The sequence below is a fragment of the Episyrphus balteatus genome, chromosome 4 (assembly GCF_945859705.1).
Source record: "Episyrphus balteatus chromosome 4, idEpiBalt1.1, whole genome shotgun sequence".
Lineage (NCBI taxonomy): Eukaryota > Metazoa > Arthropoda > Insecta > Diptera > Syrphidae > Episyrphus > Episyrphus balteatus.
In genome coordinates, this window is record NC_079137.1 from 68,217,541 (window position 1) to 68,242,048 (window position 24,508).

The 24,508-nt window shown below is 32.1% G+C and overlaps 3 protein-coding genes across 5 annotated transcripts; 2 read left to right on the top strand and 1 right to left on the bottom strand.

Annotated features, from left to right (window-relative positions):
- Positions 1-160: 160 nt before the first annotated feature.
- LOC129917888 (guanine nucleotide exchange factor subunit Rich) lies at positions 161-5,219 on the top strand. The gene is made up of 2 exons (XM_055998091.1): positions 161-497; positions 569-5,219. Exon 2 carries the CDS (start codon positions 587-589, stop codon positions 4,880-4,882), a length of 4,296 nt encoding a protein of 1,431 aa, XP_055854066.1. The 5' UTR covers positions 161-497; positions 569-586; the 3' UTR covers positions 4,883-5,219.
- Positions 5,220-8,059: 2,840 nt separating this feature from the next.
- On the bottom strand, positions 8,060-18,849 carry LOC129917889 (DCN1-like protein 4). Of its 3 annotated transcripts, none has more exons than XM_055998094.1 (6): positions 18,747-18,849; positions 17,751-18,140; positions 13,257-13,348; positions 12,873-13,126; positions 12,592-12,799; positions 8,060-10,586 (listed from the first exon to the last, which is right to left on the bottom strand). In XM_055998094.1, the coding sequence occupies exons 2-6, from the start codon at positions 17,840-17,842 to the stop codon at positions 10,516-10,518; spliced, it is 717 nt and encodes a 238-aa protein (XP_055854069.1). In that variant the 5' UTR covers positions 17,843-18,140; positions 18,747-18,849; the 3' UTR covers positions 8,060-10,515. The 3 variants fall into 3 exon arrangements, with proteins under 3 accessions (XP_055854069.1, XP_055854068.1, XP_055854070.1); XM_055998093.1 differs by lacking the exon at positions 18,747-18,849 and adding an exon at positions 18,381-18,492; XM_055998095.1 differs by lacking the exons at positions 17,751-18,140; positions 18,747-18,849 and adding an exon at positions 13,549-13,693.
- A 1,358-nt stretch (positions 18,850-20,207) lies between these two features.
- Positions 20,208-21,321, top strand: LOC129918549 (protein FRG1 homolog). The gene is made up of 4 exons (XM_055999154.1): positions 20,208-20,377; positions 20,432-20,816; positions 20,876-21,075; positions 21,136-21,321. Exons 1-4 carry the CDS (start codon positions 20,319-20,321, stop codon positions 21,281-21,283), a joined length of 792 nt encoding a protein of 263 aa, XP_055855129.1. The 5' UTR covers positions 20,208-20,318; the 3' UTR covers positions 21,284-21,321.
- Positions 21,322-24,508: the final 3,187 nt, after the last annotated feature.

Genomic DNA, 24,508 nt, shown 5'->3' on the forward strand with positions numbered 1-24,508 from the left:
TATACAATCAAATCGTTCATATACAAGAAAATACAAAAACACGCATGTGTGAACCGAGCCTAACACTCAACTACCTTATCGACTCTCCAACAAGGCACCATCCTCAAATGTCATTTGTCAATTCTATTTCCCCACCCACCACATGACAGCTTCCTGTCACTTTTTTTCTTTTTTGACTTCAACAACTACTAAAAAAAAGAAAGAAAATTCACAACAAAAATTCTCACAAAAATTTCTCATAAAAAAAAGAAAAAACCCAAAAAATGTTTTAAGTGTTAATTTATTTATCAAATTTATGTTTAATGCTGTAAAAATTCTGCTTCCATATAATATATTCAATTACCAAAGTCCTGATATTAAAACAAGAAACAAAAAAGAAAACTTGTGTGAAGAAATTTAATTAAATTAAGAGAAACAAAAAACAAAAGAAAAAAATCACAAGGAAAAACAAAACAACAAAAAAAAAATGATTTTCTAATTTTTTTCAAAACAACTACGTAAGTTTATTAATCAAGTAGTTTTTTTCCATTTTAAAGATGATAATCCTTCTTTCTTATTTGATTTAAAGATAACTTGGACACATATCATGTATTTTCCTGTTGGCTGGCCAAAGGCCATCAATCTCTCACTCAACTCCGAACACAATACAATCCGTCACATCGCCTGCGATGCTGTTAAAATTCTCATTGCTGCAATTGGTGAAAGTTTTATTGGCATTTGGTATGCCAATCCTTTGATTCCCATAACATTTCATCAACGAAGTGAGGAATCTATCGAACAACATGGTAACAATCGTTTGATTGTATGGAAACCAGATTCAAGTAAATTAGCAGTTGTCACTGATTATGGACATTTGTTATTCTATAAAATCGAAGTCGATGGTAATAATGCTGGAGTTCTAACTCAAGTTGATTCTCCTTTGTCCAATTTGAAAAGAGATTCCGCTGAATTGTTTATTAAAGAAGTCATTCCTAGACTTTATTTGAAAGAGATTTGTACAATTGCTATGGACTCGGTAATAACAACTTTTTGTTGTGTTAGTTTAGCTGAAATTGTTGTGACGACAGCGAATTGTGAGTTTGTACGAACACAATGGGATGATTTCGAAGGAAATCAAGCAACTGTCGATTTAAGAAGTATTCCATTCTATTTAAATCAAAATAGCAATCTGAAAAACCTCCCTCCAATTGGTAGAAACTCCTTTATATCAGCTATGGAGTATTCTCCATTTATTGGTGGCTTTGCTGTAGTCTTTAATGACTGCCGAGCGGCTTTTCTTAGCGTCCACCAGAAAATGCATGGGTTTTGGGTGCCCGATGTTGATGATGCTACTGTTTGTAGTGTCAATCACAAATTTAGACTACTTGCTTACGGCAGGAGAAACTCAGAAGTAGCTGTCTATGCAATTGAAGACAGTACGGGTGGGTTGGAATTTTGTCACAAACTTTCCCTCAATTCCAAGGAATTCCCTGGAACATTGGGAGCTGTAAATGAGCTCAAATGGTCACCAGATTCTTGTGTGCTAATTGTAGCTTGGGACAATGGTGGTATATCTCTTTGGAGTACCTTCGGAACGATGCTTATGTCCTCCCTCAGTTGGGATTTTGGAATCCATGTCGACTTACTCCGAAATAATCCACTTGTTGTAGATCGAATGGAATGGTCCACCGAGGGATATCAATTGTTTTTGATTCGACGAGAAGGAACAGTTCTCCAATTGAGTTTTGTCAAAAGTGCTTTGACTATGAATCCAAGCATGGCATCGACATCTCATATTCTTCTTCAATCCGATGATACTTTGTATCTAAATCAAGGTGATAATCTTGAAAAAATCTACTTTGGATCGAAATTCATCTTTCCTAATAATCAAGCCGATTTAAATGTGAATCCTCTTGATTCCGGAGATAATTTGGAAGTTCAGAAATCGGTTGATATATCAAGTATATTATCGGAAAGTAAATATTGGAGTGTATTACAACTTCCATTGACTTATGCGGCAACAAATTGGCCGATTAGATATTCAGCTATAGATACAGATGGTATGCATGTTGCTGTAGCTGGGAGAACTGGATTGGCTCATTATTCTCTGCTGACCAAGAGGTGGAAACTATTTGGCAATGAATCACAGGAAAAGGATTTTGTTGTTACTGGAGGATTGATGTGGTGGAGGGGATTTATTGTCCTGGGATGCTTTAGCTTGCTTGATCGAACTGATGAGATTCGATGCTATCCGGAAGAGTGTAAGCTAGATAACCAGTTTGGGAATAAGATTCAAGTTCGTGCACCGGTAATATCGTTGAATATGTTTAAGAATCAATTAATTTGTCTAACAGCTGATGGAATAGTCAGTACATTTGCCCTAAAGAAATTGAATGCCTATAACATGGATGTTTCGTGCATTTATGAAATGGACATTAAAGGAATCTGTATCCATCCAGCTTGTATAGTTTCTTTGACAATAACAAATTTGAAAAATGAACTTGCCTCCAAAGCTAACGCTCCGGAAACTATAATTTTCAATGTCAGTGGAAGGATTCTAATGGTGCAAAGAGATGCTCGAACTAGCGTCATCAATCATCTAATGGCCACTTGTCTAGCATCATGTGTTGAATGCTTTTGGTTATCAAACTCCGATCGAAGTCCAATGGGTGATTGTTTATGGTTGTATAGTGGATCACATGGAATGCGAGTATGGTTGCCAATTTTACCACCAAATGAAGAAGTACGTGATTCTCATCGTTTGCATTCGTTTATGTCAAAGAGAATTATGTTGTCGTTTCCATTGAAACTCTATCCATTGGTTATACTCTTTGACAATGTCATTGTTTTGGGTGTTGAAAATGAAACAACTCTTTATACCAACGAATCGAGTTCACATTTCTCACTGCCATTTTGTTTGTTGGAACGAAAAAGCCAAGTGTACCTTCATAAAATTTTACGTCAATTAATTAAACGAAATCTTGGGTATAGTGCCTGGGAGATAGCTAAATCTTGTAGTGCGTTACCATATTTTCCACATTCGTTGGAGCTTCTTTTGCATGAAGTTCTAGAGGAAGAAGCTACAAGTAAAGATCCAATTCCGGATGCTTTATTGCCGAGTATATTAGATTTTATTCGAGAATTTCCAGTTCATATGCAAACGATTGTGCAATGTGCGAGGAAAACAGAGATTGCCTTATGGCCATATCTGTTTTCAGTGGCTGGGAAGCCAAAGGATTTATTTCAACAGTGTTTGAAAAGCGAAGAGTTAGAAACTGCTGCAAGTTATTTGATTATATTACAAAATTTGGAGCCTTCGGCGGTGAGTAAGCAATATGCTACTTTGTTGTTGGATATAGCTTTGGAGAACCGCAAATGGGAGCTAGCCAAGGATCTAATACGATTTCTCAAATCTATAGATCCCAATGAGATTGATTCTCCACGTTCGTCCATGATTGTAAATCAAAAGATTGCCCCCACTCAACAGCCAAATCAAGTTAATCCCAATCCAGAGGTCTTTAATTTGATTCTGGGTTCAATAGCACGTGAACGGAGTTTTTCAACGCCGATTGTCAATACAAATCGCAATGAAAAAAAAGACAAGAAGGACAAAGAGAAACGAGAAAGCATTTCGGGTAGTGTTCCGCCGACAACACCGACATTAACATCACAAAAAGAACCACCAACTGGTGCAAGTGCACCGACTGGTATCACATTCCGTCGCAAATCCGAGAGAAGCATTTCCAAGGATAAACGTGAGACATTTTTCATTGAAACAATATTGCAACGCCAAGCACGTATGCTTCTTGAGAATTGTAAACTCATCGATCTAGGTTATATGAGTGCATTTTTAGACTTCCATTTGGTCAGTTGGCTGTCACAAGAAAAAGATAGATCGGCCAAACTCGATGATTTTGTATCGGCTCTCATACTAATGCATAAAGAGCTCAAATTACCACCACCTTATGTAAACAATGGCAACGAAGTACACGAAACTAATCTATTGCCAAACAACGATTTGTCAAAATGTCGCAATACATCGAGTCAGACTTCAGAGTCTGGATATTTTAGTCTTCCTTTAGTTGAAAATACTCATCACCATCATTCTATCCCGGCAATAAAAGAAAGTGAGGAACTTATCACACAAGTCTCTAATAAATCCCGTTCGAATTCACAAACTTTGGATGAGAATTATCCGGAAAGAAGGTTTTCATCTCTGCAGCATGATGAAATGAATTTTGCTGCTTTTAATTTTCAAGCCGAGGCGCGGGCCAAAATCTTGCCAGAAAAATTAAGCGTTAAGATTCGTTATCTTTTGCAATTGTTCATCGAGGCGAATTGTATTGATTATGCGTTGATTTTGTCGATTTTGTTATTCGATGCTGCGTCAATTGGTCGTATAATTAATTTTGTTGTTCGTAGTGAGTCGATAGCATCTTGTAATCGAATACAGACGGCATTGAAGAAGATTACACAATGGTCGTTAGAGGAACAGTGTATTTATCGTGGTTTTATGATTGCTTTGCAGCCACAGGTTTATCTCCTCGATCAATACGTCCTTGCGTCAGCGGCGAAAAAGTGTGCAGCTGAAAACAACGAAGCTGCAAGAGAAGAGAGTTTACAAATGGAGAATAAATCATCGACAGAGATTCTAGACAATCCTCCCTCAAATGTCAATAACAACAACGTTGCAAACAATTCAAATTGGATTGAATCGAAAAAACGTACTGAAACAGTGCGTCGCATGAGCAATACAGAGCTAGCTATGGCCAATAATAGCTTGTACAGTGGTATAAGTAATAATTTGAGGCACAGCTCAACAAAGACAATGACAATGCCACGAACTTCCAGAGATCAGCAATTAGTTCTTAAGAATGATAATGGATTATGTAGCATAATGTAATTGGTTTAAATTTTAACGTAGCATAACATAGAAACAATTATTATATTTTTTTTTCATTTTTGTTGCTGTTTGATGTAGAAGAAAAAAAAACGATATTTGTAGATTTTTGTGTCCTTTCTTTCCCATCTGAATTTTTTTCTTTTTTTTTTTTGTGTTTTTAAACCTTAAACAAAATTTATTCCACACCCCACAGGGAACAGCGAGTGATGTTAGTTTAAATTTATCAAATTGTTAAAAATATTTGTATTTTATAACAGAAACATTTTCTAAAAATAAAAACAAAAAAAAAAAATTATACAATTAGGTAGAAATTCGAGTGAAATTTTTGGTGTTTTTTTTTTGTTATTGGATTGTGGTTTTGGAAATTTCAGCGTATACAATACACACTTGGGTGGACCTTTGTCTACTATTTGTTTAAGAGGTTGAGCCAGTCTTGTCGTGTGTAAGTTACTTATGAAACATTCTTTTAAATAGAGTTCTTAGATTTTGGTTTACTTGAGATTTTCTTTCCCATTTCCCATTGTTTTGTCTTAAAACACTGGTAAGCAAAAAATTATTTTCATTTAGTTCTTAAAACATAGGAATTTATTTAGAAAGCTTAAACTGGTTTTTCATCGCAAAAGCCTCCTCTAAATTAGATTACTTTGTAGCTATAATATTCTTTATTGTTTCTTGTGGTATATTGTTCCAATAGTCATGTAATATACTGTATAGCGCAGATTCCGATGAGCTACATTGATCCCAGACCCGTCTATCTTCCCACAACAACTCTGTTGCGTTTATATCCGGTGATTGCGGCGACCATATCAAGACTTGAAGGATTTCTTCGTCTTCTGTTTGAGGTAGTCGTGGCATAACTTGGACGTGCGTTTAGGTTCATTATCCTTGGAAATACGAATCCTTCCCCAATTAATGTTAGTCCAGAGATCAAAGAGTTTTCCTCCAATTGAAGAAAAAAAAAACTCGAGCCCATTAAAGAACCGCTTCCATGCTTGATGATGGGAACTATACAGTCAGGTAGGGTTTATGTTCACCGCTGTGACTACCGAAAACTCCGTTTTGAACGAAATACTTAGAGATTGAATTCATCGATCGATGTTATAGTCTTCTCTCTAAACGTTTCACCTCGTTTTGTGGTGGTTGAAGAAGGGTTTTCCAAACAGCACCTCGTCCAAATAGTGTAGCATCTGGCTTATTCCGTGTTGGGTATATTTCACCACGTATTTCGTTTGCTTATTGCTACTATAAGCAGGTCCTCATGAAAAGTTGGCGTCCTGATCGTGTTTCATCCTCAAAAAGTTTGAGCGTGCAACTCCAACTGCGAAGCCACTTCCCGCTGCGATTTACCTTCCTTATTTAAAGCTATGATTTGCAAACTTTTTTTCAATTATTGTTGTTTCTGCAAATTTTCCAACTATGTTCAAGTTTCTGAAAATGGCCTACCAATCCAGGGCTACAATTTTTAGGTTTTTAAAACTTTTTTATGCGTAAAGGGAGAGTCATAAAAAATTATTAATGAACAATCAAAGGTCTTAAGAGTTCATAATGATGAAAAACCGAAATATACATATCTCAACAACCCTTATAAGCCGTTTTTTGACCTTTTTTTAAAGGCCTTAAAAAAAAAACTTTATTAAAAATTTAATTATTCGTGTGGTTAATGGTACAGGTTAGAAATGAAATCTTCAATTCATAAAATCAACCCCCAGTCATGAATTAAGTTAATTGCTTATATTGGACCATTGGACTGTAGTGTAGATATCTCAAGTAAAAAATAACAAAATTTATTTTTTTTTTGTATTTGTGTTTTATTTTTACTATTTTTTTGTTTTGATTTTTATTTTGAGTTTATTTGAAAATATCTTTTTGTGTTCCTATACATTTTTTTTTTCATTACATTTTTGTCTTGCTTTTTTTAAATTTAAATGTTTAAAGTAGGTATTTTTTTCTTTTTTTGTTTTAATTATTTTTTAGTGTTATACAGAAACATGTCTTAAACTAGATGAAAAAAAAAACTAAACTATTTATCAATTAGCTTTAATCTTAAATCATACATATTCGGTTTTTTTTTTTTTTTCCTTATTTTTTTTTTTTTTTTTCTTGTGTTCTAGTTCTATCAGTAGTTTTTAAATTTTATTTTTTTTTATTTATATCTCCATTGCTTTCCTTTCGATGGTTTGTTTGAATATAATTAGCTGTATTTTAATCATGGCATTGGAAAACATTATTGTTTTTTTGTTTTGTAATATTTTGTGTTTTATTTATATTTTGATCTGATTTTATTTTTATTTTAAATGTTTAAAAAATGTAATATCACTTGAAAGTTTATAAATATGTTTTAGTTGTTGTTGTTGGTAATTTGTTTTATTTTATTATTTGTTTGTTTTGGTTAATTGTTTAGTTTAATCCGATTTTGTTGAAATTTAAGTGCTCGTTGTTTATGGAAAGGAGCCTGTTTAGTTTTTTGGGATATCAGAGAGTTAGCTTTGGAAGAATTTAAGGATGCCAGTTCTATTTTTTATTTGCTCAATTTTTTTCACAGACAGATATACCCAGTTCCCGTTTCATATATTTGAGAGCGCACTTAACTTCAAAAGGATTTATCACCTAAATTTCTCAATTTCAAGCATCAAGACATGAGCATAATTATAACATTTTAGTGTCGTTTCCTCAATTTCTGTTCGAAGAAAATTTTTCAGATGAAAAAAAAACTTAACTGAGAAATTTTTTGGTAAACGACCCCTTCGAGCAAAAATAAATATAGGAAAACACGGTCAACGCGTCTGAAGATACAGTTTTGGCGACGACAGCGAATCAAGCGTTGACCGTGTAATCATAGCTTGAGTGAAGAGTCCAACATGAAATCGAGAATAATGCTTCAACTTAAAACTTTTGGAGATATTTTGCTGATCTTATTTTATCAAATCAAATGGAAAAAAAATGAGATAGATATTTGCATTTTGCTGTGTGTGATAAACTTTTCTATATAAAAACACAGTGCCTCAAATCCAGATTTTGATCTAACGTGGCAAATAGAAAATGGAATAAAACGTTTTTAATCTCTATACACCCTAACACAATATACCACAAAGAATTCTGTTAGTGAATTGATTTTTTGAAAGCAAAAAGGTGCATACATAAAAATCAGCCTTATTATGGTTTTTATTTTATTGTAAGATTGTCACGTTTGTCATGTCTGAGAAGCACACCAATTAAACTTTTTTATTTATTAACAATCGGGCCCAGAGGGGTATCCGTCGGAGCGGAAAATTTACCGATTTTATACGAATTTCGCTTCGAGGCATAAACTCTCCTTTTCGTATGAAATCGGACAGATACCTCGCTAGGGCCGAATAAGATTAGAAAAAAAAATGTCACGTACTGAAACACAAAGTCAACCTGGGAATGGAATGGACGTTGAAAGTATTTTTTTTTATCAAATCTATAAGATTTGTGTGTTATGATGTCTGAACGTGAAATTACTTTACAATAAAAGAACGTCCTTGTTCTTGTGTAAATATAGTACAAAAGACTGATCTGGATGCTACCGGAAGCAACAAACATCCCCGCTGTGATGTAGATCCTTCCCTAGATGACACACATACATTCAATGTATTTTTACGTTTCTTTAATGTGTTTTGTCATGGATTGTATTGAATGTTCTTGGGTCTTGTATGTTACATTTTCTTTCTTATTCTAAAATTACAATCCAAGTGTCAGTATTAATGAGAAATTGGTGACTATAATATCATGCCTGCTCTTTCGGGTCACTTCTTTTGTTATGACAATAGAAAAATGTTCAAGTGCAACATTGAATGGAAAGATGAAAAAAGAAATTAATATTTAACTAATTTAGATGAAATTTATCCTCTTCTAGGTATACGCTTGAATTCATGCGTTTTTTGATGAACCACCATTTTAGTCTTTATTTTTTAATTCCTTAGTCAATCTTTGTAAAAACACTTCCGTGCAATAAAACGGCCCATGACGTTATGCCAAGATCGACTCACACAGTCTAGTCAGATATCCTGATTTCTTTTTTTTTTAAATGTCTTCATTTGATTCGATCATCAGTGAGAAGAGATTATCAGTAAGATAAGATCAACAAGAGTGTACCGAAGTACACATACAACTGGAAGCTTCACAGGGTTCGGAAAGGTACACAAGACTAAGATTTCTGCTCTTAAGTATCAATGTCTTGTGGAAAGTTAGGTCCATTTCACACGAAGCCGGCGCAGTTTTATGGTTTCTGGGAACACATTCTTATGGGCACACACGTACAAAGCGAAACCGTCGATCCGGTTTCGAATACAAACTAGTGTGCCGGCCCTTCATTTCTTATTGACAAGATAAGGGGCCTTTTTTCTTTATATTTTGGAGTTCAATAATCATTTCGGATTGTAACTAGCTGCCTGGCCGGTTAGCCAGTCGCCGGTTTTTTATGAAATGGGCCTACGAGGCAAACTTGTGAACAAAGGACCAAATACAATATTATGCCAAACAGTTTAAAATTCTTTGCCAAATTCGAGTGAGATCAAGGTTGTAATGTTTTTGAGGGGGAATACAACCTTATGTTCTTACAAGGAACAAGGAGTTTTTAATAGTTCAGGGCCTCGCAAATGTTTTCTTTTGTCTCTACAAATTTTGCCGAGGAATTCACTGCAAATAATCGTCTGATATGTAAACAAGTTAAATAAACAAACTCAAAAAATCGCTTAGTAAATACCAATTACATTCTAAAACATAGAAAATAAAATTAAAAAATGATCGACTTATTTTTTTCTTAAATAATACTAACAAATTAAAACTCTCATTATCCCTACTCCATTATCAATCAAAACGACTTTAAAATTTCAATAAAATCGGAGATTTACGAGTATCTATGAACAAATTAAACTTAACAATTATTTTTGAATTTTAAATTAAAATTAATAATCATTCTTTTGTAACAATGTTTTTTTGTTTTTTTGTTAATTTTAAAATAACTAATATTTTTTTGCATTTTGTATGGAAGATTCAGTTGTTATTTTTTGTGTGTTTTTGTTTTATGTGTGATTGAGATACAGAAGGAATGAGAGGAGAATATATATATATATGTATTATTATATGTAATTGGAGCAGCTACACGTTTGAAGTCTTGAGGTCTTATTAACACAAACAAACTACCTACTACAACACTGTTTGCTTTTCGTTCTCGTTATAAATAAATAAATAGCAAAAAAAAAAATGATTTTGGACAGAAGATAATTACATTTTGTTTCTTTTTTTTTTTGTAATAAATTGTTCGTTTTTCTCGATTGCAATAAAAAGTTAGAAAATATATATTAAAAACAAAAAATGACGCGATTTGACTGTTTTACACTTGATTTAATGTACAAGTTTTTTAATTAAAAATGTGAGTGACTTTTTTTTATTTTGATGTTTCTATGTATAATTTTTGTTTTGTTTTTTTATTATTTTTTGTTTTTTACAAACAAAACCAATTTAATATGTTAAAGATTTTTTTTTTGATAGCATTGATAACATAATAGTTTTGTTTTTTTTTTTTTTAATTTTATTTTTTTCTTTTTTTTTATACCCCGTAAATTTAAATAATTTTCCTTGCGCTAGCGCTAGGATAATATGTTTTAATTTCAGCTTGTGGTACTTGAACAGCTGCGTTGTTGCCTTAACCATTCCACGAATTCATCCAGCATGACAGGCCCTAAAATTTTCAATTGATATTTTTATATTTGCCAAAGATGAGCATTTAATTGTTAAACACCTTAAATTACTAAGTTATTACTTAAGACACAAAATAATAGAGAAGAAGACTAATTTGAAAGTAAAAAAAAGTTACTGGCTGAACAGAATGGAAATTCGCTTGTGGCAAAGAAAAACGCCGTGGTACAAGATGTCAAATAAAATCGCTCAAAATGTAGAAAAGATGAACAGAATTATGTGGCGCACTAAAATGTCAATTGCCTTGAAAAAAAATAATTTTAACTGAGCAACCACATTAGAAACGTCAAAAGTCATTGCGCTTGTAGCTTGAAGTAAAAGTCGACTCGACTTGTACCACAGCGAATTTCCTTGCCACAGCCACAGCTACGTATTCTGGCACCAATATACTAATTTCATACTTTTTAACTTTGACAGCGACACAAGACAAAAGCCACAGCTACATCATTCTGGTCTACCAGTTAAACTCATTGGGCCACACTCATAGCTGTAAATTTCTCGCTTCTAAGAAAAACTGTGGTTTTTCCTATTCATATAAAATTTAAGCCCACTCCGATCAGGAAAATACTTTGAATCGGTAATTGGTGCAATTTAGAGGAAAAATGCACACTTAAGAAAAGGTTAAAAAAAAAGTATTTATTGATTGTTAAACATAAATGTTTATGTTTTCCTGATGATTTGGATCAAGAAAATAAAGAAATAAATTTTTTGGAAAGCATAGTTTTTCAAATGAAAATATTTTTTAAATAAATCACATAAAATACCGTTAGTAATAATAATAATTTGTAGCCGACTACCCATGAAAGAGCAAGGTCTATGCTTAGTTAATTTTCAAAAATGGGAGGGACCTACAATTTACCGCCAAGTCCGAACGGTTAGGCAGAGATGGACATTTTTATGACCATGATACTCTTGGAGGAGAAAATCCATTCCGGATTTAAAGACGGAATCGATTACAGAGGCACACACACACTCAAATAATTTAAATTTCAAATCCCATGGTTAATTTTTAAACAATTTTGTTTGATCTATGAAGGAAAATTCTTTTTGCATGATAAAGTAAAATAAAAAAATGAGTGTGAGTAGTTTATTATTTTGTTGCTATTAGCGAAACGAATCAAATTGCAAAAATAATAGAGCAACAAAATCTAAGTTATCGCACCTAATTAAAATATAAACCTAGTTTGAATTCGCTAAGTTGATATATACATTGCAAACAAATTAAAATTGCCGTAACTAATTAGCAAAAAATTAGCAACAAAATACAGACTTAGTTTGATACCTCCAAAACTAACGGAGCAAAAAAATTAAAATTTCCGGAACTAATAACAAATAAATTAGCAACTAAATATAAACTTAATTTGGATTCGATCCAGGGAGGGGGGCTGCTTTGCTAAGTTCACACGAACTGAGCGAAAAATTTTAATAACTCCAAAACTATCGGAGTAAAAATAATAAAAAATTAAAATGAACTTAACGAAGCACCCTATAAAACAGAAACTACCGAAGCAACAAAATAATAAATTACTCCCAATTTTGCGAAAAGTGCTTTGCTAAGTCACACTCATTAAAAAAATACCACTTATTAATTTTTTTATTTAACTTTATCAAGCAAAAACTATTTAAATTTAATTGGGGTCAAATAAATTATTTCTTTATTCATATTGGCCGGTGTGGAAACACAATCACAGACAAACTTCAGAGTCGGAAAAAAGGATTCAAATTTGTTCGTTTGGCATTCCGAATCGGGACAATTCCAAAAATTACCAAATGAAAGTGCAATTTTGATCCTAAGAAAACTCAATTTTCCCTCTTAGGGAGTCATTCAAAACTTTTAAATTCTTTAAAAGAATCCACGACCTTCAGAGCCTTTGAAAGGATATTCATGTAAATATCAATTTTGTAAAATTCAGATGAATTTTTTTTTCAAAAATGCAAAAATTGGGTCATAGTTTCTGTGAATATATAAAAAAAAAAATAATACTTACATGCCCCATCGATATCATAATTTGATAAATCGTTGCTTATTGTTCTCGAGAACTCCAATATATTACACCATTGATCTTTGTTGATTACTTTGTACTTTGACTGGTCTAGAAATTGTGCGAATTGTGGATATAATGGCCAGTGTTTGCCTAAAAGTAATTGTAACATTGCTTTGGCTGTCACTATATCCATACTTCTTTGATCTGAGTCCTACAAAAGAATTAATATATTTTTAAAATGTATGACCTTGCTTGGATATTGCATTTTGTTTGTATATACTTACCTTGGCAAAGTCATAGGCATATCTGTATATGCTTTTGAATATATTCGAATCATTTAATATATTCTTCAAATATTCCAATTTTGATTGCATCTTTGCTGGAGAATCACACTCCAATTCAGTTAAACCTTTTAACCATTCATATTGACTAAAGAATCCCATTTGTGTGGCGCCCATTTTATAGGCCAAAACTAACATGACTACATTTTCTGGCTCAACTCCAATGTCTTCACAGAATTTTTCCATTCCATCAGGGCCTTCAAAATTTTGTAGAACAAAAAAGCACAACAAATAGTTGTTGGTCACACAGAAAAAGAAAACATAAATAATTCATTTAATTAAATTGTAAATCGAAAAAAAAATTCAAAGCTAAAATGACAAGATTACCTAATGTGTCTGGTTCATCGGGATTTGTGTATTCTCTGAACCACGCAATGCATTTTTTTGAACTGAAAGAATCCTCGGCTTTTATGTGGCGTCTGGAAAATGCAGTTGAATAATTTTTAAAAATAATTAATACAACATACAACAATATCACAAAATAGATTAAAATTATATTTAAACTATCCCAAGACATTTAAAATAGCAAAAAAATAAAAAACAAAAAAAAAAAAAGAAACAAAACAACTTGAAAAGATAAGATTTAAAGGTAAAATAGGTATATCACGATGAGAATTACTTTTCTTTATCCATTTGATATGTTCCACAGTAAATTTATGTTCTTCTGTTAATTAAGCAAACAATTTAGAAAAAAAAAATGTATACATATTTTTTATTTATATATATTTTTTCACTTTCTTGTCATTCTTTTCCAATCGAAAAGGAGCATGTTTGTTCTTCTTTCACAGTCGCACGGCGGCGGCGGCAGCAGCCGTTTATTTATAGATTTGTCAAAGAAAAACTTTGGCCCACCTTTGAGTTTGTGATGAATTCCGAATAAACAACAATGAAGAGAAAAACACATCTGGCTGCTCAGCAAAAGATATGCTTTTTTTCTGTTTGAATCAACATACAAATAAAATCAGACAATGAATTAAAATAAAATAAAATAAAACAACAATTTATTGTATCATTGAACAAGTAGTATGTAGGAGATCACTTCGAATAATTCTTGTTTTTTCGATCACACAATTGCTTTTGCGACCATTTTATGTGAAAGTGAGTTTGCGAAAAAATTATTCTGTTTACTCAATGATGCTTGACGAATGAAATTAATTTAATGGTGTAAAGTGATTTGTTTTTATTGCTCGTAGAAGTTTAATATGATTTTTAAATGCATATACTCTTCGCTTTATCAACTGCACCTCTTCAAATAGAGTAGCAAGTGAATTCATACTTTGAAAAAAATAATTTTATAAGCTTTTGATGTCTGAATACAAATCACTGCTGCTAACTCGAGGAACCCTTTTCGATTAGGTGACCTAATGGAAAAAAATGCTCTATTTTCATTACTATGGGTAGTTCAAAATTGGATGAAAAAAATTTGCTTAAATGTATGTTGGCCAAGATCACTAATTGGTCGCCACTTTTTAACACTTACTTATAGTGCTCCGCGCCATTTAAAAAAAGATAGACTCATCGACACCAGACTAATAGCTCGTTTATAGCAAAAAATAAAATTTCTTGAGTTAAAGTCCTCTTTTTCCTAATTTAAATATTATGTATTAACAATATTCACAAGTTTTTTATTATATAGGACATGAAGACACAAAAATACCGGAGAGCGTTGAAAGACAAACTACCCGCTGCGATGGTCTTTAAACGCGTGATGGTTGATAGAGCTCATGAGCCAAGCCTTTAATCAAGTATGGCCTGAAAAAAAAATGCCATCACATCGATGGGCCATCACATCGATGTACCCAACCTTCAAAAAAAGCGATTCTATGGCTATATCTGATAAATAAAGCATAAAAGGTGCTATTTAATGGTTTCAAACCATTCAGCTTCACATTAATCGGTACCTACTAATATGGTTTTCGACAGGCAGACGAGCTATAGACCAATTTTTTACACTGAGCCAAATCCTAAAAAAATCAACGAATTTCAAGTCCAGGCACAAAATCTCTTCATCTACTTCCAAACAGCAAATGCTATGATACACTGTGTCAAGAGCTATTTATGGCGATGGTTGAACTTGAAATCCCAAAAAAAAATTGCCCAGATACGTCGCGTGACATAAACAAACACCCGGTGTAATGTATGACTGGCTCGACCGAACTATTCAAAATATGAACATCGATTCGGCAAAGATATCTGATTTTTTCAACCTCTTTTTATGACAGATAGTGGGGGACGCAAATTGAGTTATTTATTTGAATTATTAAGATATTAATTAGAAAAGGAACTTAATTTTAAGATTTACATCTTTTAGATAAAAAGACTTTAAAGTGATATAATATTAATATGGAGCAATTAACAATATATAAAAAAAAGGCGGTATTATCACGAGTCAAAGTATTCGCGTCGAAATTACTAATAACTATCATCAACCTCGTTTCCCAAAACTTCATTTACACTACCTCTGACATGGTTTTTGGTAATTGTTTCGGCCGAGCTCAAACTCAGTAACTATCGAAAACTGTCGCTCATCACTTGGGAGATGAAGGAATAATTCAATATTCACGTCGGGAACACAGAATTTATTCTATACCAAGAAGTCATGGGGAGAACAAACAATAGATAAATAATTATTAAAACTTGTGAAGAGAGCAGCAAATCTGAACGTAACCGGATCTGAAATGTTCAAAACGCTTGTTGTCTTTGAACAGATTACATATTTGCAACGTTTGTGGTTCGACGGCTTATGTCTTCAAAAATCGGCGGCTGTAAAGCTGAGGTTTAATTCTAACTCGATATTCGTTTATGGTGTTAAGTTCTATCGGCCTATTGACTAACTTTCTCATTTAGCCAAAATATTTAATGCATCCTATACGAACTTATAAACGTCCACTGTAAGTAATTTATATCCCTTAGACATCATGGGAATTCACTACCCTGAACCTTATTAAATTCGTGGCTTATATCCTTTCAGCGCTTGAGGCTGGGTTGGAGGTCGATGTAGCATACACTGATTTTAACAAGGCCTTTCAAAATTTTTCCAATAGTCTTATACTCTTCAAATTGACCGAACTTGGCTTTGAACCTGTCTTTAAAAAATATATATATTGCTACCTTAAAAAAGTCCTTATAGTGTGCACTTCAGAAATTAGTTCTGTAATCCTTTTTTTTGCTTTTTCCTGGGTTGCTCAAGGAAGTCATTTAGGTCCTCGTTTTTTTATCCTTAAAATTAACGACATCCAAATGGTCATAAAGCCTGTCATTGTATGCTGAGGCTGACGATACAGCATATTAACATCAAATGATTCCAAACGTATGCAATCATACGTTGGAAAACTTAAGACCTAGGATCTGTTGACTTTCAAATTAATATAGCCAAGCACATGCACATGCTTGAACTAGAATTTAAATAAATTGGTTAGTAAAAAATTTGAGGTGTATCATGCCACGAAGCCTTTAAAATGAAACAGCCCACAAATTTGAATGGTAATTTTAGGGATATAGAACTCTATCGTTTTCTCAAGAACTTCGACTTGTTTAATAAGTAAGAAACTAACGAAATGAAAACCTCGGTCTTTAGCTCAAATGTTGGCGCACCAACGACACCAACGTTTCTAGTACAATATAGCTTTGTAGATAAGTTTGTATAACTTGATCATGCAAAGGAATAGATTATTTCGAGAGAAAAAGCCTTCCGGCGAATTTTGGTCCCGTCTGCATTGAACTGTACGGGTTGTACAAGAATACTAACCTAGCGAAACGATTAATTGTGTATCGACTGAGATGGCTAGGTCATGTGGAGCGCATGAATAACAATGTTCTGGCCCAAAAAGGTTTCGAATTTAACCTTGAGGGACGTCGGCATTTTTTAAGGTGGCTCTTGTAAGTGTTAGGGAACCCCAAGCAACATGGCGTGAGAAACTGGAAGCAGCTGGTAAGTATAGAACTGGATGAAGAAAATTTTGTGTTGGAACCCAAATCAACAATGGATTGTACAGCCGCCTTAAGTAGCGGGTTACCCTAAGTATTTAAGTCCTCTACAATTAAGGGTGATAGTATCCCTCCCTGTGGTTAACCCAAGTTGCAATCATTTTCTTTGTTTTATGCCATGCAACTTGTGACTATCGATTATTCTATCTATCTTATTTATTAATAAATATTAATGCCGATAAGTGATCATTCCAACAAATGAACTTCCAATGCAAGATTGACGTAATTCCAAATTTGTTTCCAAACACTTTGGAATCCCATAATGTTTTACTTCTCTCATGTTTTCTATAAAAAAGTACTCTCATTTGACTCAAAAAACACGAAATCATTTTCCTGTTCTTAAATCAGTTCCGGCAAAAAAAAAACTGCAATTACGTCAGGGATGCAGTGGAAATGCAATGTATAGTAAGTTTTGATTTCCAACTAATTCCCTAAAGAATTACATCCCCAGGTAATTCAAAATAATTTCCAATCTCCCAAATAAAACACAAAAGAATAAATTACAAATGACATCCCATCCCACCAACATCAAACAAAAAATAAAAAGAATATTTTCACCAAATGAAAATGATAACAAGTGATTTCCTTTTTTTTTTTCCTCCAACCAAAAAAAAAACCGGGTTAATTATCTTCACCTCTGACTCAATCGATTATATCCGGCAAAAAAAATCTTGAGAAAATCACAAAAAAAATAAAAGCGCAACACAAATAAAAACTATCCTTGAGGAGCGAGAAACTTGAAAAACCCGAAAAAAAGCAAAAAAAATCAAAAATAAATAAAAACAAGGGAAGGGATTCAATATCATTTGTAACATTATTTTACTACAATCTTACCTTGAGTAATTATTTCTCTGTCTCTTGGAGGTTTGACGTTCTTCTTCGCCGGGGACCATCTCAAGGTTCGATCGTCTTTTGCCGCGGGGCATGGCAAGAATACACAAGATACTCTCCTCAACAACTGTGAATGTGTCTTGTTGTTCCTCTTTTTAATTGAATCCAAAAAATTCGTCAATTGTCGTCGGTGTAAAGTTTAAAAAAAAAAAGTAGGTGGCGTAGCTTCTTCTTGGGTTTTAAGGGACTTGTCCCGTTCTTCTTCAATCGGGACCCAACAAAAATTATTTCAAAGAAAAAAGTTTTTTTTCCTTCTTCCAAAATGAATGAATGAATGTCTCCCAAATAACAACAAAAAAAAAATATGAATATCAAAATACAAAAAGTCGAGATCTGAAAAAACATAAAGAAAAAATATAAGAAACTTGATTTTTTTCATGAGAGCAAGAAAGAAAAAAAAATAGTGTCCCACAACTTTTTGTTTTGGAAATGGAAGGAAAATTCAGGGAAGTTGTAGAAAATGCCATTAAACTAGGTTAGGTTTTTTTTTTACTCTTCTTTTTTGCTGAGACCACTTTTTCTTCCAGAGTAATTTTGAATGACAATTATTTTAATCATTATTCAATAACTTACCTTTTTTGAAGAAAATTATATTTATTTTCTGATAAAAATAAAATAAAAAAATGAGACTCTGGGATTTTTTATCAAGAGAGAAAAAAAATCTATGGGGCGAAGCCGAAATTTTTTGATTTGTGTGAAATTTGACAGAAACAACACTTACAAGCAAGCTTGAACAGGAGCAAGCAGGGGAAAAGGAAAGCGAGAAATTTTTGTTTGATTTTTGTTCTTGTGCGGACGGGGTGGTAAAGGTTTTAATTCTTAAGAAATTGTATTTTTCATAAATTGAAAAAGAAAGTTTTTAACTTTAATTTTTTAGGATCTTTGAGTGGAAATGTAATGTTTTTAATTTATATTTATTTAATTTATTAAAACAATTACCCTTTTGAATGAAGGAAATTTGTTTAAACAGCAACAAATAAGACAGAAAGTTTTTCTTCAGTTTTTTTTTTTTGGTTTTTGGTTTGGATGATGGGAGGTTGTGTGTGTGTGTGTGTGTGGAAATGATGGATTTTGTTTCGAAAAATGTCGAACGATACTCGATTTGATAAGTTTAGGTTTGTTTGGTTTGTATTTTTTGTAGGTAATGTAGATCTTTCTAAGGCCTTAACTACATTGGCTCAAAAAAAGTACAAATAAAGTGAAAATGATTTATCTTCGTAAAAAATTTCAAACGCATTTTTGTATAGTTTTTCCGGCTGGAAAATTAAAACAAATGATGCAGAAAGCTTATGTTTTTGTCTAGAAAACAACTTTTGAACTCTTTTTGCAAAAAATGGCGCTAGAGAGAAAAAAAATATTTTCACTTTTGTACTTTTTCAAAGTGGTGAATATAGTTAAGGTATAACTACAACGGCCACTTTTTGCAAAAAGTCAAAAAGTGAAAATTTTCAAACTCATTTTCTGACAGTTTTTCCGACCACAAAATTAAAACTAATGATGCAGAAAGCTTATTTTTGGGTCTATACCGACAAAACATATAAAAATGCGTTTGAAAATGTTCACTTTTGTACTTTTTCACTTTTTGAGCCAATGTAGTTAAGTCTTTACGGCCATATTATTCACCAGTTTAAAAAATACATCTGGATGTAAAGAAATTGAAATGTCAAAAATAAATCAAAATCCATGATATTCACTATCACACAGAGAAAAAAATAGTCATTTTTAACTATTTTCCAACTATTTTCATATTTTAAAATCGGGATAACTATTTTGGATGCAGATTTATTTTTGACATTTGACAATTTTACATCTGTTTTCACTACAGCCCAAATGAGGTAAAGCCTAGTACGCTGCTGATGCGAAACGAAAAATTTTCAAATCTCCAAAGTCGACAACGAAAATGCTAACGAAAAAATATCATCGAGTATTCTGTCAAAGTCAAAATAAAAAAATTAAAAATTAATTTAATATCAAGAAAAATCAACAGAAAATAATTTTTAAAGCAAGAAATAAATGAATTTAAAGTGAAAAAACCGTCAACAAAGCTCTTAGAGTCAAGAAAAATTCATAGGACGGCAAATATTAAGTGACAAATGAGTGAAAACTCTCCAATTTTTCGCTAGAGTTGCGTACTGAAAAAGGAAAAGCAAAACGAAATTTTCCACTCAGGAAATTTTGTATGGAAAATTTCTTTTTGCTTCAGCTGCATACTAGGCTTTAGGAAATAACCAAACAGACCTAATTCTTTGGAAGCACTTTGCAGGTAAGGTAGTGTTTTCAGCAATGATGTATTGTATTTATGAACTCATTCAAAACTCTTACAAAACGTTACGTAACAAAATGTCACAAATACGTAACTAAAAGTCATCTTTATTTTTTATGACACCTAGAGTCTCGACAGAAAACCTTCAAATTTATTTCATTGAACGCAACACAAAAACAAAAATAAATTTTACAAGAATCCCCAAGTTTTTCAATTTTCTCATAAAACCTCTTATTTTTTTAATAAAAATGTCTGAATATGAAGGTGTAAGAATTGGTAAACTTGTCCTCAAAGGAGAAAAATCCAAGTTAGTACACAAAAATCCATAAGAACTTCCTTGTTTAATCTCTAATTTTAATAGGCAAAACAAAAAGCGCAAAAAGAAAGACAAGGAACACAACAAACATGAAAAACAACGCAAAGTCGAAGTCGATGAGGATGCTCTAAAAAACGGTGGATGGTGGCGAGCTAAAGCACTAACCGACATCACTGGAACAGTCGGAATTCAATTTGGTGAACGTGCTTATGTTCGAGCAATGGACAATGGTTTGTTTACACTCGGAGCGCCGCACAATGAAGGTGAAGGTCCAGATCCGGAGGAGATTTTCACTGCTTTTCCAATTAATGACTCTAAGGTAGCTTTTAAGTCGGGTTATGGAAAGTATTTAAAGATTGAAAAGGACGGGGTTGTGACTGGCAGATCAGACGCAGTTGGAAGTATGGAACAATGGGAACCAATTTTTCAAGTAGAAGAAATTATTTTATAAATATTTCTTTAAACAAAAATTATTTCTTTTTTTTTAAGGATGGTAAAATGGCTCTTCTAAGTGAAACGGGTCATTTTATGTCCATCGACCCGGAAGATGACGCATGCGTTGCTTTGAGGAAGACAGTTGGACAAATGGAAGTCACTGTAATTCGTTGTAATGCTCCGAGGGAATTGGTACTTGATGAAGGACCAAAAGAAGAAAAAGGAGATTTGAATGAAGTTGAAAAGAATTATGTGTAAGTTAAATGATTCCTTTAAACAAAATTGGAATTTTATTGTTTGAATTAATTTTTCAGGAAAAAATTTCAAAAATTCCAAGATAAAAAATTGAGAATAAATAAAACAGATATTAAAGAATTGGAAACGGCTAAGGAATCGGGTACGCTGCATGAAGCACTTTTAGATCGAAGAAGTAAAATGAAAGCTGATCGATATTGTAAATGAGTTTTTATAATTTTTATATATTTTTTTTAGAATATTGAAATAAAAAGTAGAACACAAATACATTTTTAATTATAAAGAACTTTTGGGCAATGGTTCCTTTCAAGTTCAGTTGTGCAAGGGTTCTTTAATCCCAATGAATAGGATGAAATTCTGAGTCGATCTAAATCAGGAATTCATGAATTAATTTTTTCTAACTCACTATTTAAGGGGTTATATCTAGTTGTAAGTGCAAAAAAAACCTTTTTTGTGGATTTTTTGTGAAGAGGCATTTAATTATATAAACATGAAGAATACATATCTATATAGCAAATTTAATGTAAAAAAAGAATTCGCTGTGTATTTAAAAAAATATTGGGTTCCGTTATTTTTGTAGTAGATCTATTATACAACCTCCAAAAAAAAGCTGTCTGGCGGTGAGCAAAATTTCTCCGAAACGGCTGGAGTAATCGGCTTGAAATTTTTACACAATTTTTTTTAGATACTTTTGTTAGGTATTGAACGAAGGAAAAAGGTTTTTGACAATAATTCGATTTTTTAAGCCACTTTAAAGTGTAAATTTTCGTGAAAAAAACAATTTTTTTCTTTGGGAAGCCGCCATTTTGTCAAAAATCAAAATTTTGACTATTCCTTCGTTCATTACCTGCTTTCGTCTATCCTGAAAATGAATATTTTTGTTTTTTTAATTTTGAGTGACTTGGATCAGAGATATCTTGCTCACCGCCAGACACCTTTTTCTTGGAGGTCGTCTAGGAGATCTACTACAAAAATAACGGAACCCAATATTTTTTTAAGTACACAGCGAATTCTTTTAATACATTAAATTTGCTATATGGATATGTATTCTTTATGTTTATATAATTAAATGCCTCTTCACAAAAAATCCACAAAAAAGAAGGTTTTTTTGCACTTACAACTAGATATAACCCCTTAAGCATTTAGATTCGTTAAAAAAGAGAGAGAGATAAGAATCAGATATGAAATAACGATGATGGCAATATTGGGGAACCTGGGCCTCTGTTCTGTGACTTTATCACTGGCGGTAAATGTTTTTAAATGTCTAAAAAAACCACTTTCTTCCATAAATAAAGCGAAATTTATTTCAAATTTCAAAAGTATTAAGAAAGAAAATATGATTTTGAATAAAATTTCTTCAATTTTGATGGGATAAATTGGATTTTTTAGTGGTTATAAATTTTTATCGCCAGTGATAAAAGTTACGAACAGGGGTACTGGACGGACAGTTCCGATTTTGATGACTTTTTTTTTAATTGCCGCTGTCTGTCGCTTTTTCACATTTTTTTTTTAAATTATAAATAAAATGACATCAAAAGGTTATTAATATTTTCCATTGTTTAAGTGGTAGAAGGAATTTCCTCACAAAATTAACTAAATGCGAAGAAAAACACAACACAACGGCAAAACCTTCAATATTGAGGTATTTAAAATAAAGATAGAATTTAATTAATTCTGTTAAGTTAAATTCAAGTAAATTGAATGAAGTGTTTTTGAAAAGCCTGCTGCTCAAACTCAGAATATTGAAAAAAAATATTAATTTAAAAATTTTACCTGTAAAATACACTTAGGCTACGGCCACGTCCAGAGCGGCTGAGCGTCAATCCTGAGCGACGAGGTGGTCACGTCCTGAGCGGCAATTTCAAAACCCTCAAGTGCAAAATATTCGATGAGTTTTCGGCTCGCACGCGGGAGTCCCAGGTTCGATTCCCAGAAGTGCCTATTTTTTTTTTATTTTCTAATTCTAAATAAAATAAAGTTGGTATGCCATATTGTAGTTAATATAGCTCAAAGCTAAATTTCAAAAGAATCTAATGACCTGTTTTGGAAAATTTGATTTAAAAAAAAAAATTCAACATTTTTTCAAAAATGCAAAAATGCATTTCTCCAAAATTTTATTTTTGATTTATACTAAGACTATATAAATGCTTTTGCGTAAAAAAAATTAATAAAATTTAATAAGTCGTTTGAGAGAAATTCAGAGTTTAAAAAAACGGTTCTATGACAGGTACCGTTAATAATGACTTTCGAAAAAATCTTTTTTTGTTCAAAAAACCCACACTTAATTTTTTTTTATTTTAATCGTTAAAAGAGTTTTTGAGAAAATTATACTTTTCTAGAATAGGTGCATCACAGGTATGGTTAGATAAGGTTCTAAAAAAATTAATTCCATAGAATCATCTGCACAATCTCCAAAAACTGCTACATACCAAGTTTGAAGAGAATTGATCCATCCGTTTAGGCTATAGCTTCTTGAACAGACAACGATTCGAAAAAAATTAATATTTTTTAAATATTTTTCTTCAAAAGAAACCATAATTTTCACCATTTACTAAAATGTTCGTGGTAATTTAGTATATAATGTAGTTCGTCGCTCAGGATTAAAAAAAAAAATAGAACAGAGCTTAGCGGCTGAGCGACGTCGCACAGTGTGCAATTTTACCAATCTAGCGGAACTAAATTCGTGGTTCCAAGTAGGTACACTTAATTTTTGCTATGAAAACCAGTTTAATTATATTGAATATGTATTTCTACAAGTGCCTTATTGATTTTCATATATATATATATCTAATTATTATAAGTCCGATATGAGGCATCGGAGTACATACATATGTACAAAATAGATGGGGAAGAGCCGACATCGAGCAATCGATTTTGGGAGTTGTTTATCAAAACTATCTATATCTCGAAAACGAAGCGAGATATTGTAATAGCCATAGCCATTATGTATATGTATATTTGATTAGTTTTATACTGTATTATTATATTGAGAATATACTTTATCAAACTTAAATAGAAATAGTTTTGAAAATAATGTTTATAAAATATTAAAAATATATTTATTCTTATATAGAATTTCAAACAATATTGTTCTATTGAATTAAATTAACGAATAAAATAATTATTTGCATCTGTTAATCCTGACATTTTAATCTCGAACTGTAATAGCCATAGCCATTATGTATATATTTGATTAGTTTTATACTGTATTATTATATTGAGAATATACTTTATCAAACTTAAATAGAAATAGTTTTGAAAAAAATGTTTATAAAATATTAAAAAATATATTTATTCTTATATAGAATTTCAAACAATATTGTTCTATTGAATTAAATTAACGAATAAAATAATTATTTGCATCTATTAATCCTGACATTTTAATATCGAAAAATTTTATTTAATCTTTTTGTCATATATTATCATGAGGAG

What these genes read in the sequence shown, in the direction of transcription:
- LOC129918549 (XM_055999154.1), top strand. Translation starts at nt 20,319, where the DNA reads ATGTCTGAATATGAAGGTGTAAGAATTGGTAAACTTGTCCTCAAAGGA. An exon ending in CTCAAAGGAGAAAAATCCAA is followed by an intron (nt 20,378 to 20,431) that starts GTTAGTACACAA and finishes TAATTTTAATAG; the next exon opens with GCAAAACAAAAAGCGCAAAA. An exon ending in GAAGTTGAAAAGAATTATGT is followed by an intron (nt 21,076 to 21,135) that starts GTAAGTTAAATG and finishes TTAATTTTTCAG; the next exon opens with GAAAAAATTTCAAAAATTCC.
- LOC129917889 (XM_055998094.1), bottom strand. Translation starts at nt 17,842, where the DNA reads ATGCCCCGCGGCAAAAGACGATCGAACCTTGAGATGGTCCCCGGCGAA. An exon ending in CAGAGAAATAATTACTCAAG is followed by an intron (nt 13,349 to 17,750) that starts GTAAGATTGTAG and finishes TGCATTTTCCAG; the next exon opens with ACGCCACATAAAAGCCGAGG. An exon ending in CGATGAACCAGACACATTAG is followed by an intron (nt 13,127 to 13,256) that starts GTAATCTTGTCA and finishes AAAATTTTGAAG; the next exon opens with GCCCTGATGGAATGGAAAAA.
- LOC129917888 (XM_055998091.1), top strand. Translation starts at nt 587, where the DNA reads ATGTATTTTCCTGTTGGCTGGCCAAAGGCCATCAATCTCTCACTCAAC.